The sequence below is a fragment of the Dermatophagoides farinae genome, chromosome 7 (genome assembly GCF_024713945.1).
Source record: "Dermatophagoides farinae isolate YC_2012a chromosome 7, ASM2471394v1, whole genome shotgun sequence".
Taxonomy (NCBI): Eukaryota; Metazoa; Arthropoda; class Arachnida; order Sarcoptiformes; family Pyroglyphidae; genus Dermatophagoides; species Dermatophagoides farinae.
Window position 1 is genome coordinate 2,501 of NC_134683.1, and position 19,412 is coordinate 21,912.

The 19,412-nt window shown below is 40.0% G+C and overlaps 2 protein-coding genes across 2 annotated transcripts; both read left to right on the top strand.

Annotated features, from left to right (window-relative positions):
* The first annotated feature begins 6,014 nt into the window (after nucleotides 1-6,014).
* On the top strand, nucleotides 6,015-14,410 carry LOC142597637 (uncharacterized). Its single transcript, XM_075732510.1, has one exon. The coding sequence runs from the start codon at nucleotides 6,015-6,017 to the stop codon at nucleotides 7,686-7,688; it is 1,674 nt and encodes a 557-aa protein (XP_075588625.1). The 3' UTR covers nucleotides 7,689-14,410.
* A 472-nt stretch (nucleotides 14,411-14,882) lies between these two features.
* Nucleotides 14,883-18,123, top strand: LOC142597697 (uncharacterized). The gene has a single exon (XM_075732853.1). The coding sequence runs from the start codon at nucleotides 16,197-16,199 to the stop codon at nucleotides 17,988-17,990; it is 1,794 nt and encodes a 597-aa protein (XP_075588968.1). The 5' UTR covers nucleotides 14,883-16,196; the 3' UTR covers nucleotides 17,991-18,123.
* The last annotated feature ends 1,289 nt before the right edge of the window (nucleotides 18,124-19,412 follow it).

Below are 19,412 nucleotides of genomic sequence, written 5' to 3' on the forward strand. Positions count from 1 at the left end.
CTAACCTAACCTAACCTAACCTAACCTAACCTAACCTAACCTAACCTAACCTAACCTAACCTAACCTAACCTAACCTAACCTAACCTAACCTAACCTAACCTAACCTAACCTAACCTAACCTAACCTAACCTAACCTAACCTAACCTAACCTAACCTAACCTAACCTAACCTAACCTAACCTAACCTAACCTAACCTAACCTAACCTAACCTAACCTAACCTAACCTAACCAACCTAACCTAACCTAACCTAACCTAACCTAACCTGGCAACCGACGACTGACGTCTTTCATAGATCTCACCCTGGTATCACAGAATCTCAATGATAAAGTCAAAAATTGGACAGTTAGAGATGACATCCACAATAGTGACCATCGACCAATAATCACTGTTATAAATAATATCAGATTAACATCCTCAGACAGTGGAACGACGGTCAGGTGGAGTACAGCCAATATAGATTGGTCTGCTTGGTCATCAGAGATTGGTAACGCTAGATGGCCATAGTATTACCTGTGACGATATCGACAGCATTGATGACCGTCAACAACTGGACCTTGTCATCGCCATCTTCACCAACATTGTCCAGCAAACATGTGATAAATTCTGTGCGAAATATATCAATAAAAGAACTAGATGTGATACCTGGCATAAAGATAACGAGCTTCGACAAATTGTGATCAAACAGCGTCAAGTATATCGAAAAATTCGCCAATGTTACAATCAGCTGGCTCTTCAACGATACAAGAATGAATTCCAACAACTGCGGCAACAATATAGGGATCATCTTCAAAATCTGAAATTCAAAGCATTTGACAAACACATAAACGGGGAAGGACAAGCGAACTGTTTTCAGAAAGTCTCCCGTCTTATTAAAAACAGTGGCCACGTGATTGTCAAAACTATTGATGGAACAAATAGTCCGGCTGAATCCACAATCAAACTGGTCGATGCTCTATTTCCCACCGATGACATTGACAACGATACTGATGAACAAAAATCTTTACGTCGCTATATCGATCTCTGGTTACGAAAAAACCACACCGTTATCTCACCACCGCCAATATCGATGCATGAACTACATAGAGCAATCACGAAATTCAAAGACGGTACAGCACCTGGTTATGACGGAATTTCACCGAAAATCTTGAAAAACCTGTGGATATCATTTCCGGAAATTCTTCTTGCCATCTATAATGCTTGTCTAAGGCTGAATTATATGCCATACGTGTGGAAAACGGCCATTGTTCGAATCATACCAAAACCTGGCAAGGACGATTATTCAAAGACAAATGCCTATAGACCAATTGGTCTCTTATCAACAATGGGAAAGGCCTGCGAACGAATCATAGCAAACAGAATTTCTGGCCACCTGTTGAATAATGGGCATCTGTCAACAAGCCCTTGGTTTCGGCGTTCGTTGCAGGTAGGCCCACAGACCAAGCTTTTCTTAATTTGACCAGGGACATCGAATCGGCTATGGGCATTTCCAACAATCATGTGGGCTCTAATTTCGTTTGGACATCATAGGGGCATTTGAATCATGCCTGGCAATCCTTTCAGCTAACCCAGTTTATGTGATCGATTACCTGACACCGCCCATATACTTGATAACAACAATGGCCAATTAACAAATGGAGAGGAGAATTGGTGGAATCCATGGCCGGGGTATCATTCTGCAAAGAAACAAACCCGTGGTTGTCGTCCATGTTAAATTTTGGGCCCACTAAACTGGAAATAATTGTGGGTGAACACTTTACTGATGAAAAATCTGGGTCCCGACATTAGAAATGCAGGCGTATGCGGACGACAATTGCCATTATCGTATCGAGTCAAATGTCCAACGTGTTTTCCGATAAAAATCAATAATCGTTCTTACAATTGGCATATGAATGGGGAGCCAAAATGCAAACTGAGACCCTTACTCTGAACCCAAGACACAAGTGCTGTTCGTCACCAGGAGAATCAATAGGCCAATCTATCGCCCGGTAATCATGAATGGCATCGAAATCAAATCCGGTTGAACAAATGAAAATTCTTTGGCGTATTTTTGGATCACCGACTATATTATCGGCCACATATACACTATGCCGTCTCAAAAGCGGTCAAAGTTTACATGGCGGTCCCAATTCCATTGCACCGTAAAACATATGGCCTAGACCCACGCGTGCTCCAGCTCATCCATCCCTGTATCATCGAGCCTATTATCCGCATATGTGAGCCGTCGTTACGCACGCGTCGAGCTGTGGCAATAGCCACCCGTGAATCAAAGAACTTCCGACAAATGCTCAAAAACCCAATGGCACAAAAAGCCACCATGGCCATACCGAACATCACCGATCTTGGCCACTGTAAACAAATCCATAGCCGGTTTTCCCACTAATCGAACCTACTGATCAATTATCGTGCAACAGTTGTAAATGCTAGAGTTACCAAGCTATACAGCCATCTTGATTCTGATATTAAGAAACGGTCGATATTGAAGAAGTTCGAGTCCTCCGCTGAAGGTAACGAATCAAATTTTCATTTTAAACGTGAACCGGCCGTAGCCCTCCAATCAGAATCTTCATGAAATCGATTGTAAACAACCCATGGGTATTGGCAGGCGCTTTTATTGGCCTTTACTCAAAATAATCGCATCAATCACCAAAAGTTATCGGCTACCAGTTTAATTTACTTTGTCAACAAGTCTTGATTTCTTTTGTATTTCTAAGGCAATTGAATGGTCATCGGGTAAATCTTGGGTCACACAAGGCAACGTACTCCATGACAAACAACATCGGCACTGTCTCAACATCTAAAGGGCGGGCGTATCGACCATCGAAAGACACAACAACGGGCTGGCTAACACATCACCCCCGACCACCATCACCGACAATGGCAAACAACACCATTACGATTATGTGGCATAAAGTTTAGATCGAGAAAATAGATGGTATCGATCTATCGCATTTGAAAAACAATTGGCTAGACGAACCGGCAATCACCGGAACAGGAATTATGATTACGACCGAATTCATATGAATGTCCTCAAAAAGTGGGAACGAATGAATATGCTGGCCGAATGGAATAACACATATACAAATGACAAGGTTTTGGAACCACCATTAAAAACAATTTGTCCACAGCTTGGCGACGCGAGACAATTTTCCAAGGGTGATCAACAGGTTTCACCTTTACGCAACGCAACCCTAACTGGCTGGACATGGCCAGTATGGGAGCTACTTGGCCAGATTCCGTAAAAAAAATTTCATACGATATTGCCTGTATCTGCGGCTTCCTTCCCGTCCAGGATGCTGCCACACCTGATCAATGATTGGCCCACTACGATGCTCAAAACAAACTCGTCTGACGAAACGATTTCTGGCTGGCCTCCAGAACAACCACCGATCCAATCTCGAAAATCGAGAAGAGGGCCATTTTCTATTCTAACATTTGCGATTTTTGGCAGACGTGAACCGTAACGCAATTCATCAATTACGGCCACCATTAGTGCCAACTAGCTCGACTACAAATTATCGATTCAACGGATGGCTGAGGTCGCTTCGCCGTGGGAAGTGCGTCCTCCGGGACCTCGTCCCAAACCATCACGAGCATAGCTCGTGAGGTTTGGCTTGAAGTGCACTCCTCCGGGACATCGCCAAACCATCCACGAGGCAAAGCTCGTGAGGTTTGGCTCGATTTGCGGCCCTAACCTCACCTACACCAATTTATTCTAGTGAATTCGACACATACTGGTATACAATGTGCCATCACACATCCATTACAAGACATTATCATTTTGTTGTTTCCACACCACACCACAGTACCAGTAAAATCGGGTTTAGGGCGCACATTCGACTATGGCCATCAAACAACAACGATCACCACCGACACACACACATCAGCTCTCCATCGTTGTTTAACCATACAGAATTGTTATCACCTACACCGTAAACACACAAACATCGGACACAACAGCTGTTACAGACCCTACACACCCCAACAGAATACACAACATAGGGCCTACCCGGTTGTTTCGTTCGTGCGCCAACAGGGTCCCAGGACTAAGCCACCGTAAACAGCTACCGTTGCGAATGCGGTTGTTTTCCATGGTCATAGGATGAATCTTGAAGCATTATTCCACCGAATAACATGAAATGGTTGGGCCATTCAAGCCTATGAGCAAATCTAGGAGTCATGTGCAGTTTTGTTTGTTTACATTGCTCAAATTATTTTTAATCCATCCATGCCGGCTAGTTAGCCACATTTTTTTCAACAAATGCATTCGTGAATCATAATCGGGTACCTGGACCTAGATTTCTGGTACCAAAATTTACAATATTGATTCCGTAATATATTTTACCTCGAATAATCATAATCATCATAACAAATATTGGCATTTTCTCTCGAATTATCTCTATCTCTCAAAGACGAGTCGACCTATCACCTCACACCAGCTTCCATCATAAGTGAAATATAATCATCATATCGGTTTCTAAATAATATCGGGTGGTCAGTAACTTACAAATAGAAGAAATTTGGGGTCAAGACCTAGTCTGAAATTGAAAATCCGCTAAAAAATTTTATAATCCTAAATTTGATAATTCTAAAATTTGAAAATCCTAATCTCACAGTGGCATATCCTGGCGATCACCATCATCATTGTCATAAAAAATCGGGCGGCCTAAAAACGCTAAATAACAGAAAGCAACAACAAACTGGCTAAAATCTTAATTTTGAAAATCATAATATATCAAAGCTGATTTTTAGAGTGAATTTCCAGCGTTTTTCACTGATCAAACGCATCCTGGTTCGTCGATTTTCGCAATTGTTTTTTTTAACAACGGCGGGTTTCATCTAAGTAATCACAAACGGCTCCAGTTTCAATGAATCATTTCGAGTATCTACTTTGGGGGGCGGGTAAAAAACAGTTTTCAAGTTAAAATCGAATAATTTAAAATTGAAAATTTGATAATTACCTAATATCACAGTCGGCTGGCTAAATATTTTAAAAATATCTCATTACGAATCGATCAATAATTGAACACAACAAATATTCGGCATATAATTGGAGAATATCACAGAAATTTGAAAATCCTAAAATCAACTAAATTTGATATATCTAAATTTGAAAATCCTAATATCACAGTGGCATATTCTTGGCAACCATCACCATCATCAAAATCGGGCGGGTTAAAAACGAATTTGGCTCACGTATTTCACTAATCACTTTGGACCGACAATGCAATTGTTTTTCTTGGAGTGGGTTTCACAAATATCACAGTCGGTTCCATGTTACACGTATCAACAATTATCTGGGCGGGTTAAAAAGAAAAACAATTTCAATTCTAAGATCATCATCATATATTCTGGCTACTTATCTTTATTTCAGTCGGCTTGGCTTCCAATCACGAATCACGGATATTTGTCAATCAATGACTAAAATGGAAAAATAATTCATCATCATTAAATAATTCAATTGGTTAATCCTAAATATCACAGATGGACGGCAATTTGAAAATCCTAAAAATACAACGTGGTAGAATGTATGACGAACCAAAAATGAAAAAATCGCCAATCAACAACAACAAAATCGATACTGAGCAACAATCGAAATTCATCCATCAACAATGTACTTTGGCAATATATTAATCACAATTCTGCAGTCAAGTTCATCCAAATTTTTGCTATGATCACCATCGAAAAATCATCATCATCGAAAATTTTTTCCACCAATCGAGTATATAAACGTTTTTCTTGGCCATAGAGTCTTCGTATTCGCAACAGCCTATGGGGATCGGTCGTATGAAATCAATCAAGTTTCATTTCAACATTGCTTTCGGTCTCCGACGTTCGACCACATCAATCACACACAGCCATACACACCACACTTGTACACACTCACACCAACAGAGCTACACAATACACAGAATCACACCGGACACACACGCTCTGTTGGATTTCTTTGTTTTTACACACACAGGATAATTTACACATTTTTATTGGAATAAGCCTTTATTCAAATATAGTGTTATGCTGCAGAAATTTTTCTTCATCATATTTTTATGTTGTGTTGAAAATTTTGTTGCATACTTATATTTTGTTCGTACAAATTACATTGTGATCGTGTGTGCTGTGACATTTCACCGTGTGTCCCATCACCATCCAATCCATTTGTGTGATTCGTGCAACCATCATCACCATCGTCATCATCGTCATTCGGCCCATACACCTGTGTCCGTGGTCTGGCCAGGGTTCGTAATCATGGCCATTGGCAAGCGAAAGGATGTGTCGCCGAATGCGGAACTGCAAACTGGTTCCAAACAGCAAAACATCAATGCTTCATCATCCTCATCATCTGAAACATCTCTAGAAAAACGATTGATTTATGGTTCCAACAGTCAAATGATGCAACAACCAATTCCCAATGATCATTCCACCACATACAACGACGACGATATGCAGTTCTCACCAATCCTGGACAATAGAAAAGACAAACGAAATCTCACCACAACGATAGAGAAGATCAATAATAATTGTAATGATAATAATTCTAATCTTTCTTATGCCTCAGATACAGATGTCATGTCAGCCCAATTGGCTTTAAATGAATTAATGGATGTTAACGGCACAATTAAAGACGGCACCAAATTACGTGTCATCGCTGCATTAAATACAATACTGGCCTTGCAAAAAGAAGTGAAGGATTTACGGGACAAATTGTCCAATTATGAATGTCAACAATCTTCATCAGGTGCAACCAACAACAACAATAACATGAGCAACATTGCCATCTTTGAACAGCTTAAAGAGATGAAAAAATCAATCGAATCAATCAATGAAAAAATGACGAGAAGTGATGTCCCGCCAGAGACTGTAGAGTACCAACGGCCGGAGTCCTTCGCCACTATTGTTAAAAAAACAACAGCCCGAAATCAGCTTAACCTGGGCAGTGTCGTTTCAATTGATGGTAATGAAAATGCCGAAAATGTTCGTAAAGAAATTGCTCAACGTATTGTGCCCACTCAATATGGTATCAGGATCAAAGAAACGGCCAGTCTATCCAACGGTAAATTTGCGCTTCGGTTTGATAGCCCGGAAAGCAAAAAGAAATTTGATGATATTGCTACAACAACTGCTGGTTGGAAGTGTGAAGATGAAAGAAAAAGAAATCCAATCGTTTATCTCAAGGGCGTGAGGAAAGACATTCAAAAACGTGATTTGCCTGGTTTGATTACATTTTTCAACATACCAATTGCTGATCATTTGGAAGCCAATCAGATGGATATGGACAATGCAATTGAAGTCTGTTTCGAAAGGCCAAATAAAAATCCACAAAAATTTGCCAATTTCGGTATACGTGTCACACCTGCCATCCGAGACATCATCATCAACCGCTTGCAAGGTCGTGTCAACATTGATTACAATTATGTACATGCCGAAGACATGAATCCACTTCATCGTTGTTACAAATGTCAAGGTTTTAATCATCATCAAAACAATTGTCGAGAAGACAGACCAACTTGTTTACATTGTGGCGGCGATCACTACTATGAACAGTGCCATCTACGAAATGAATTGCCATTCTGCACCAATTGTTTTAAAAATCGAATCACTGATGTTCCATCTCACCGCACCACGGATACCAGATGTCCAGTCTACCAACGAATGTTAAAGCGTGTTGTAAATAGAATTCAATATGTCTAGACACGCCAAAAATTTTCCCGATATTAAAGTTGCTCAATTAAATGTTCATCACTCACCAGCCGCTCTTAATTCATTTCTTGATTATTGCACACACAAGAAAATCGACATCTTAATCATTAGTGAACCGCCCATTCGTAAGGGTGTACCAAACATCAACAAGAAATTTTCACCATTTTATGTCACGCCATCTGATAACAGCAGTCGAGTTCGCTCCTGCATTTGCATTCTCAATCCATCAATTCAGCCTATGATCATTTCACATTTATCGAACCACGATTTTATTGCAATTCAAATTGGGGACATCATCATAACGTCGGCATACGCAACACCATCTTATGACATCACACCAATCCTGCATCGTATTGCCGACGTGTCCAATTATGGGGGGGGTAGGGGGTTAATTATTGCAGGTGATTTTAATGCTTCTCATAAGCACTGGTTCGCTAAATATATCGATAAACGTGGTGAAGAATTGCTTGCCACCTTGCTACAATACAATCTCGACACAATCAACGACTGTGATATTCCAACTTATGATACCATCCGTGCCAATCGCCGGTTAACGTCATACATCGATTTGACCATCGCATCATCCACCATCATAAATCATATTCGCAACTGGCGTGTTGTTGATGATGTAAACATGAGTGACCACCGTGCCATCGTCTTTGATATTGTAAACAAACCGAATCTGATCACTGTATCGTCCACCACGAGATGGAACACCACCAACGTCGACTGGGAGTCTTGGGCAAACTCAATTCAGCAAGGGCTTGATGACCATAATCTCACCCGAAGCTACATCGACACCATCACTGCACCAGACGACATCGATTACACCGTCGCATGTATCACCACTTGCATCAAATCATCATGCGATCAGCATTTTTCCCGGTACGCCCAATGTAGACGGCGTAAAACGCCATGGTATAACGACGAAGAGCTTGTGGATCTCGTTCGCCAACAAAAATCTACATACCGGAAGATGCGGCGGTGTTTTAACCAATCACGATGGATATCATTGAACAACGAGTACCAGCGGCAGAGAACTGCTTACAGAACCCGTCTGGATATTCTGCGTGCCGCCCAGCTCAAACGAGATATCTTTGGCCAAAACGACCAAGACCATTACCAGCGCGTGTGTCGCATGCTGAAGGGCCAAGATATCCTCCCTGCACGTACGTTCATCAATTGTGATAGTCCAGGTAGCACCGTGCAGAATCTGGTAGACGATTTGTTCCCAAGTGATCACCAGGAAACTGACACACCACATCAAGCGGCTGTCCGTTTATCAATACATGATTGGATTTCCCGACATTCCGGCATCAATTCATCATACGAGCCTGTTTCACCGATTGAATTACTAAATAGTATTCAACGGGTTAAAAATGACAAGTCACCAGGTATGGACAACCTTTCGCCAATCATTTGTAAAAAATTCATCGCACATCATCTGGACATAATGGTCGCCATCATCAATTGTTGTTTACGGCTCTCATATGTGCCTTATTTATGGAAAATATCCGTGGTCCGCATCATTCCCAAACCTGGACGTGAATCATATGATAAATCCGGTAGTTACCGGCCCATCGGTTTGTTATCAATTCTGGCCAAAGTACTTGAAACCATCATGGCTAATCGTGTCCGTAAATTTATGCAAAATAATTGCCCGCTTTCTACAAAACAATTTGGGTTCATGAAAAAACGGTCAACTGAACATGCCCTTGTAAAATTAATGGATAACGTTGAATCAAATATTCAAAATAAATATCATGTGGCATTGGTTTCGATGGACATTAAAGGAGCGTTCAATCACGCGTGGCCACCTGGGCTGATAAAACGGTTAATTGGCATGAATCTGCCTGAATATTTGATTAAAATGATTACAAATTACAATGATGATCGGCGAATTGTGACAACATTTGGTGGCGTTACCAGGGTCAAAGAAACAAATTGTGGCACCGTTCAGGGTTCTGTTTTGGGCCCCCTTTTCTGGAATATAATTGTCGATGATCTTCTTCAACGTGATCATGGTCCGAATGTGCATGTCCAAGCCTATGCCGATGACATTGTAGCCGTGGTGGCTGATAAATCAACAAATGGCCTGGCCGAATCAATCAGTTCGCTAATTTCCGTGACCAAATCATGGTGTGATCAAAACAAATTAAAATTGGCCGCCGATAAAACTAGTGTGGTTGTGATGACCAGAAAATTAAAACCACCGACCATTCCACCGATCATTGTTGATAATAACGCGATTGCGTTAAGTGATAAAATGAAAATTTTGGGCATAATCGTCGACAAAAAAATGGATTACCGGCCGCACGTTCATTATATTATTGATAAATCTACAAGGATTTTCCGTCAAATTCTCGGTATGGCTAGATCAAAATACGGTTTGGGATGCAAAGTAATTCGCCAATTGGTTCAATCAATCATCGCGCCGATCCTAATGTATGGTAGTGCCGTATTTTTTGGTGCAATGAAATTCAAAAGTATACAGGATGATATCCGCCGGTTTCAACGTCCCATCGCCCAATTGGCCTGTAAATCATATCGCACTGCCGCGTTTATTTCAACCACCGCAATTACCGACATCATGCCATTTAATTTACAAATTATCGAACGTGCATACATTAATTTGGCCAAAATCCGTCGACGATATTGGATCAACAATGAACTGGCTGTGCCAGTGGACACCCCTGATGAATCAGAAATAGATCCAGGGCCCGGACCAATGATTTTAACTGGTGATGCAACTGTGGTCCCCGAATATCATGTTTTTACAAAATCAACGCTGACAAACCGTGGTATTGGCTGTTGTGTTTTTATTCTCGGTGGCCAAACAATCATCGACACATTGGTTTTTAGAATGCCTACGTATTGCTCTTTGTTACAGGCCGATCATTTTTGTGTTCTGAAAGCAATTGAATGGATAATTGAAAATTGGCCGTATCAGCATTCGGTTTACGTGATAAATAATAATCTTGGTGCTCTGGCCCATTTGATGAAAAAAGATAAAAATAATCTGGCCAACATGGCAAAAGATATTATCCGAACGTGCCCACACAATGTTGCCATCATTTGGAAAAAAACCGATCGGTCGGACAATATCTACAGGAATTGCAAAAGGGTTGCAAAACGGGCCGCTAATAGTAACCGTCCGTTCGACTACAGTATGGCACCAATGGCCACTGTCAAGAAAAAGGAACACTGTGACATCCTGGCCGAGTGGGACAAAATGTATCGGTTAAACAAATTTGGCACCACCATCAAACAAATCTGCTCTACTGTCGGGGAAGCAAGAAAATTCGCTCCCTATGCCAATTTTTGGTTGTCACAAACGCTCACTGGTCACGGGCAATTTGGCGCTCATCTAAAACGATTTGGATTTATTAACGATCCTTCATGTCCATGTGGAAATCCAAATCAAAGTGTCGTACATATGATAAATGATTGTAGACTGGCCAACCGTTTACGAGCCGATTTTAATGATGCAAAGCGGAGAGCAACTAACCATGATGAACGGACACGGATCACTGCTACCTTCTTCGAACAATTGGCCATGATGGTAGATATGCATCGATCCAATTTACATCGACAAATCATCAACGATACACATGATTGAGCCAATTGGCAAATGTAAACAACATTTGAATGAATAATTTCTTCAAAAAACACCAGATGGCAGCACCGTTGACATCAACAAACAAAAAAAATATAAAATCAGCTGCTTTTTGTTTTTGAACATTTTTGCCAATCAACATTGAACTCAACAGCCTGGCCGATACACATTGTGACACAGGACACTTGTTTTTAACACACCGTTTCTGATATTTATTGTATACAACACACTACACAGATCGGCCAGTTTTGGTCTTCACGAACTGGGTTGGCACCCGTAAAATGCCATCGTGATTTCCTACTCATCATGTGCAAAAGATTCGTCGTGTTTTTGGATTATCGATTGTTTTCAAATATACAACCATTGTTTCTGCATCACCATCATCGATATGTATAGCATGGCTGCTCTCCTCGCTTGTTACCACGGCGGTGGCACTTACACATTATCCTTGTTTTTATACACACACATTTATTCATTGAAATTGCTTGATTTTACACACTTCGTGACACATATACACAACATTGGACACACTGGTTACCGTCACGACACACAACATCTTTCAGACACCACACACCCACATCATATGTTACAGACATTGTGGCACATTGGACACAACATCGGACACAATTGGTTACCGCCACACTACACACACAAGTCCACCGCCGAGCAGTCATTGCTGGAACGTCCAACTGGCATCCGACAACACCACTTGTGACATTGAACACTTACGTATTTATTTATTTATTTATTTATTTATTTATTTATTTTTCATGATATCACACAAACAACACATTACACAGGTCGGATTGCCAGGGCAACAATGAACAACCACAATAATCAACCACGTTCATCATTTGCCCGTTCCTGAAGAAGTGTATGCATCGTGGCCTTTGGAAACAGCACATAGTGAAACAGTTCTTTTCTGCAAAACCAGATGGCAGCACTGTCGACCACAACAAACAAAAAAATATACGACAGCCGATATGCACCGGCCATCAATTACATTCACTGGTTGATACACGTTGTGACACTGGACACTTGTTTTTAATTTCTGTTTCTGATATTTATTACACACACCACATCACACAGATCAACCAGTTGAATCATCATCATGACAAGTTCTGGTATTGGCTGGATGTCCATACACCTGGTGGTGGCACACACTTGCATTTTTATTGTATGATACACACACAACAATCAATTGATATTTTCTCATATACACACTTCGTGACACATAAACACAACACTGGACACACTGCTTACCGTCACGTACACACAACACCTTTCAGATACCACACTCACATAATTTTATTTACAGACACCGTGGCACATTGAACACAACATTGGATACATCGTTATTGCCACTTCACACACACACACAAGTCCACCACCAAATGGAAACTTCGTGGATCCGACAGTGACCATCAAGCACAGCAACAACAGGTTGCCTTGTCACTGGACGCGACCGGCATCGACACAACAACACTTGTACACACATACACAACATTGGACACAGAGGTTGAAAGTCATGATGCGGCGTAACGCAGGATGGTACCTGCTTACGAGGATGCAAGTAAGAACCGGTAGCTCGGAGTTTTGCGCATCGCTTCGACTTCCGGTTACTCCGCCCGTCTGATTGATCGTAAACCTGATGCATGCACACACACATCATTGTTACACACCAACACCGGACACCTTCACACTTGATGCCATCCACCGCCAGCCAATCCACCAATGTGATTCAGCACCATGGCAATCATCCAATTGGTCTTGCACGATGAACTGGCCTCCTGATACACAATCGTGACACTGGATACTTGTTTTTAATATTTATTTATTTATTGTCATGATATCACACAAACACAAACTGTATACACAGATCAGGGGGTCAGGGGTCCAACGAGTGGGGCAGGCACCCGTAAAATGCTATCGTTGGCCCATTCCAGTTGGCACTTACCTGAATTGGTTATATCGATCCAGCATCAAGATATTGTTGCCATATTGCCATTGGAATTTCAATCGTTGCATTATTATCATGAAAATGTAAACATTGGGCTCAATCAGCTATTTCGGCACACATAAACATAATAGCTGCCCAATTGGCTGTTAGCAACCATCCATCATCGCATAGCAACGGCTAACATGGTTGCCATCGATTGTATTGTTCATACCATTGCTTGTTGCCATGGTACTTTAACTGTGTTCACATTGGCTCACTATGTGCTGCTATCACCATCATCATCATGATTGCGCATATCAGTATGCATATCATCATTGCAATCAATGCTTTTCCGCCTCGAACACTAAGACTACCGACCACACAAGTTGAAAATCGAGCATGGCTTCGTCACACACACATTGGTATTTAAACACAATGAAAATTTTAAATCATTGCGAGTCGACAACCTATAGTGTTATGCTGCAGAAATTTTTCTTCATCATATTTTTATGTTGTGTTGAAAATTTTGTTGCATACTTATATTTTGTTCGTACAAATTACATTGTGATCGTGTGTGCTGTGACATTTCACCGTGTGTCCCATCACCATCCAATCCATTTGTGTGATTCGTGCAACCATCATCACCATCGTCATCATCGTCATTCGGCCCATACACCTGTGTCCGTGGTCTGGCCAGGGTTCGTAATCATGGTCATTGGCAAGCGAAAGGATGTGTCGCCGAATGTGGAATTGCAACCGGATTCCAAGCAATTTGTTGTTAATCCCTCAACCCCGTTTTGGCATGCGACGTTTGGATTTGCATTGATCAAACCACCCGCACCACTACGTACCGGACATATTCAACATATCTTGGAATTGGAAAAGACTGGCCGACCAACCACCATGAACATTTTGAGCAAGCTGTCCCATCTGGGCCTGGCCTCGAATCATTATCATCATCATCACGAGAAAAAAAACCTCGTTTATTTTTTTTTATATTTATTTTACTTTTTATTGTTATTTTCTTTTTCTTTTTCTTTTTCATTTTTTTTTTTAATTCAAGATAATAGTCCTGTTCCAGGATAATAATTGTATTTTATTGAAAATAATGACCGGCCATTGCCGGTCTTTTTCTGGATATAATAAAATTTCATTTCACCTAACCTAACCTAACCTAACCTAACCTAACCTAACCTAACCTAACCTAACCTAACCTAACCTAACCTAACCTAACCTAACCTAACCTAACCTAACCTAACCTAACCTAACCTAACCTAACCTAACCTAACCTAACCTAACCTAACCTAACCTAACCTAACCTAACCTAACCTAACCTAACCTAACCTAACCTAACCTAACCTAACCTAACCTAACCTAACCTAACCTAACCTAACCTAACCTAACCTAACCTAACCTAACCTAACCAACCTAACCAACCTAACCTAACCTAACCTAACCTAACCTAACCTAACTAACCTAACCTAACCTAACCAACCTAACCTAACCTAACCTAACCTAACCTAACCTAACCTAACCTAACCTAACCTAACCTAACCTAACCTAACCTAACCTAACCTAACCTAACTACTAATTTAATATAAAAATCTTGATGAAACAAGCAATCGTTGCGATTTACAACGACCTAGTGTTGTGATGAAAGACATTTTTCAATCTTTGATTTTCTCTCCCACACACCGCGTCATATTGTATCCAATCTTGTCGATTTTCATCTTTGTCGTTTTCTTTTTCATTTCTTCACGACAATCATCGACACATACACCATACAAAACACACATTCATTTACACAGCCATCTACACACACGTCTTGGCCCGTTGGCTCAAACGAGCTTTGTTTACATCAATCTTTTTCATCCACAAAATTTCTTTTGTTTCAATTCACAATCTTTTTCATCACATCAAGCTTTCATTTATATCTTTTTGATTTTCTATACCAGTGATCTCTTTCATTCACTACTGGCTATAATCTCATCATTCTCATCAATTGGCTCTTCATCAAATTATTTCATCAAAATTTTATTAACTTGGCTCTCTATTTCATTAATTGGATTCATTCTCATCAACTGGCTTACAAATCATTGTTTTTCATCAACTGGCTTACAAATCATTATTTTTCATCATTTGGCTTACAAATCATCATTTTTCATCATTTGGCTTAAAAATCATCATCTTTTTTTTTTTTTTTTTTTTTTTTTTTTCATTAACTGGCTTATATATCATCACTTTCATCTACTGGCTTAAAAATCATAATTTCATTAACTGGCTTTTATTTTCATTTTTTTTTTTTTTTATCATCTTGGCTTTCAATTTTATTATTTATTTTCGGCTTTCAACAATATCAACAATTTTCTGCTCATCAATATCATTATCTGGATTCAGTTTCTGTAAGCTTTCAATTTTCTTATTGCCGATCATTACCACCATCACCGATCCTCCCATCACACACTTTATTATTATCACCATACACCAATTACATTGTTTATTAATTATCATTCCTTATTCAATTACACATATCTCAAATAACATTCACATTTGCATAAATCATTATTATTATCACACAATAACCTTTACCAAACCAATTTCTTTGTCAGATTCAATCACAAACCATATCAAACACAATTATTTTTTTTCTGGTAAATAAATAAATTTCTTTTCTTACAATCATACGAACCGACACCATATTCTTTATTAATTGTCAACATTAATCACACTTTCATGTTATTTTCTGATTACATAATTCCATTCACAATTTCCACTTTTCATAAACCATTATTTCTTCTTTTGAACTTACATCAATTCGGTATTGGGTCATCATCATTTATCACAATCACAGCTTCGATTAAATCATTCACATCTCATTGACATTGAATCATCATTTAATAAACAATTGGCTCATCATTCATATAGATCAATCAATTCAACCTTGATGGGCCCCACCCGTAAACCGACAGCTAAAAAAATCATAAAAGTTAGTGAGAAAGCATCTCCAATAACAGAAAATATCAGAGTGTCAACAGCATCTCCAGTCATGAGCAAACAAACCATAGAAATCATGGAGGATGACTCAAACGAACAACCAATGACAAACATTGATTTTACGCAACCATCCACCAGCAGACATATTGTTACACAACCAATCACCACTTCACACAATATCGCAACAACATCACACATGAATGTCAACGTTATGCCTCAACGTCATACATCAAGACATAACATAATCACAAGCAATGTAAATACATCAACAAATGCCCAATATACATCCAATACAGTGCCACCGTCCACAATCTATATGCCGACACAATCACAGACACAGTACACGTCACAACAATACACACAGCCACAACAACAAATCCCGCATCACACACAGACATACGGCACTTCATCATTTGATTATCGGTACTTACAATCCACAGTTTTGTCTAGACCTCCGACGCCTGTACAATTATCATCATCACACACCCACATGCCGTTATCAACACAACAACCGTTAACGACAACCATCACTCGCACAAACCCACTTAATTCAAATTTACAACAACCAGTGATAACAGAAGACATCCACTACATCACTGATGCATTAGGAATGGCCATGGATCTTAAAGGAAACATCAGCACGGAGAAAAAATTTCAAACAATAACGGCCTTGAAGATCGCAATCAATTTGCATACCGAAAACCAGGCATTAAAAGAGCAACTGTCAACCAACGCCAAGCGTAAGCGACATATCTACGACGAAGAAAAAGAAAGTATTCTAGGCGACGATGAAGACAGTCTCGACTCCATTGCAGAAATGAAAATGTGTATCCTGGATCTAAAACATAGTGTTAAAAATTTGACCGAAATTATAATGGGCCAAAAGAACAACAACGTAACCAACACCAAGGTGAATAAACCGGTTTCTTTTGCCGACATCGTAAAAGAAAACAAGAGTGCATCCACGCCTAGACACCAGACTGTGATTTCAGTAATCGACAACACCGACACCACCATAACCAGAAAAGTGCTATCCGACCTGATTCAACCAGCAAAACACGGCATTGATATGACTGGAGCTCAAGGTCTATCCAATGGCAAGATGATTCTAGATTTCCGAGATGAGCAGAGCAAAAATAAATTCAACAACATCGCTGTAGCCACAAACAAAATTATTGCTGAACCACCCAGAAAATTGGCTCCAACGATCTTCCTGAAAGGGGTGAGGAAAGATATTGACAAAAACATGATTCCAGAAATGTTCGCGAGCTTCAACCACCTAATCGAACAACATGTTACCAGCAATAATCTGGAAATCAAAAACCTGGTTCAAATCGTGAATGAACGTACGAATTTTCGTAACAGTGATCGGCTAATCAATTACGGTGTTACTGTCGATCCCAAGATCCGTGATATCATCATCAACGATATGGCTGGAAAAATCATTCTCGACTTCTCAATGGTCCACGTCGAAGACATGTCTCCTCTGCGGCAGTGTTACCGATGTTACGGATTTAATCATAAGGCTGAAAAATGCCAGCTGAAACCGGAAGACCAGCTCTGCTTTCATTGTAGTGGACGTCATCATTTTAATCTATGTCCAAATAAGCATCTGGAGCCTCGATGCACCAACTGTGTGAAAACTGGCATCAAGGACAACATCTTCCATAGCAGTGTGAGTAAAACATGTCCCGTCTACACCAGAATGCTAATGCGTATTGCCAACAAAATTCAATATAATTAATCATCAACCATCCAAAACCGAAAACCTCCGTATAGCTCAAATCAATTGCAATAAATCACCGACTGCTCTTTCACAGTTTTTAACCTTCTGCGACGATAATAAAATTGACATAGGAATCATAAGTGAACCTCCTTTACGAAACAACATACCATCAATCAACAGTAAATTTAAACCAATGTATATGACAAATCAGCTTCAATTACCGACGAATAATCAACGCATCACTCGACGACAAAGTGCTTCAAACAATCAATCAACATCCAACAACGACCAATCAAATAATAATAATCAACCAGCTGTTCGTGCTTGTATCATTTTACTTAATCCATCATTATCGTCAATCATCATAACACATCTTTCAAACAGTGATTTCATCGTCGCCAACATTAATAACATAATCATAGCATCTGTGTATAGTGAACCGCACGGCAACATCAACAATACAATCAATTGTGTGATCAATACAACGAATTATGCCAACAACAACAAATGCATTATAGCCGGTGATTTCAATGCTAAATCAATTTACTGGGGTGAACCAACATCAGATGAACGTGGCCACGAAATAATATTAACGATAGTTCAGTGCAATCTTCATATTTTGAATGAAGGAAATAGGCCAACTTTTGACACTGTGCGTGGTCAGCGCAGACTCACCTCATGCATTGATCTCACCCTAGTAAACGACAATCTTCTTGATCAAATCAACAATTGGCATATTCATGACGAAATTCATCTGAGTGATCACCGGCCTATCACCTTCACCATCACTGACCAATGTATTGATCACCAACAAAACCAATCGACAACCAAATGGAACACGACCAACATAAATTGGACCGAATGGAGCTCAGATATCGAGTATCAGTTGCATGATCACAATTTGTCCGCCACCACTATCAACAACATCAATGACACCAACGAACTGGATCTTGCCGTTACAATAATCACTGTATCCATTCAATTTGCATGCAACCTACATTGTGGTAAATATCGACACAAACGTATACGACCGGCTAAATGGACGAGCAATCAATCACTATTGGACATCACAAAGAAACAAAAAGCAATTTATCGAAAAATTCGTCGATGCCACAATCCGTTCACGATAGAGAGATTGAAAAATGAATATATGATTGCCAGACAGCAGTATCGTGACATATCACAATCTTTAAAAAATGATGATTTCAACAAGTATCTAAATGGCCAAGGACCAGAGAACTGTTATCAGAAGGTCTGCCGGATGCTCAAAAATAGTGATGTCATGGTTGCTCGAACAATTGAAGGTACCAACAGCCCTATCGAATCCACAACCAAACTGGTCAATTCATTATTTCCTGATGACGATTTTGACGATAGTAATGAACAACACGAGATACGTCAATTTACAGAAAAGTGGCTGAAGAAAAACAAAAACAATAC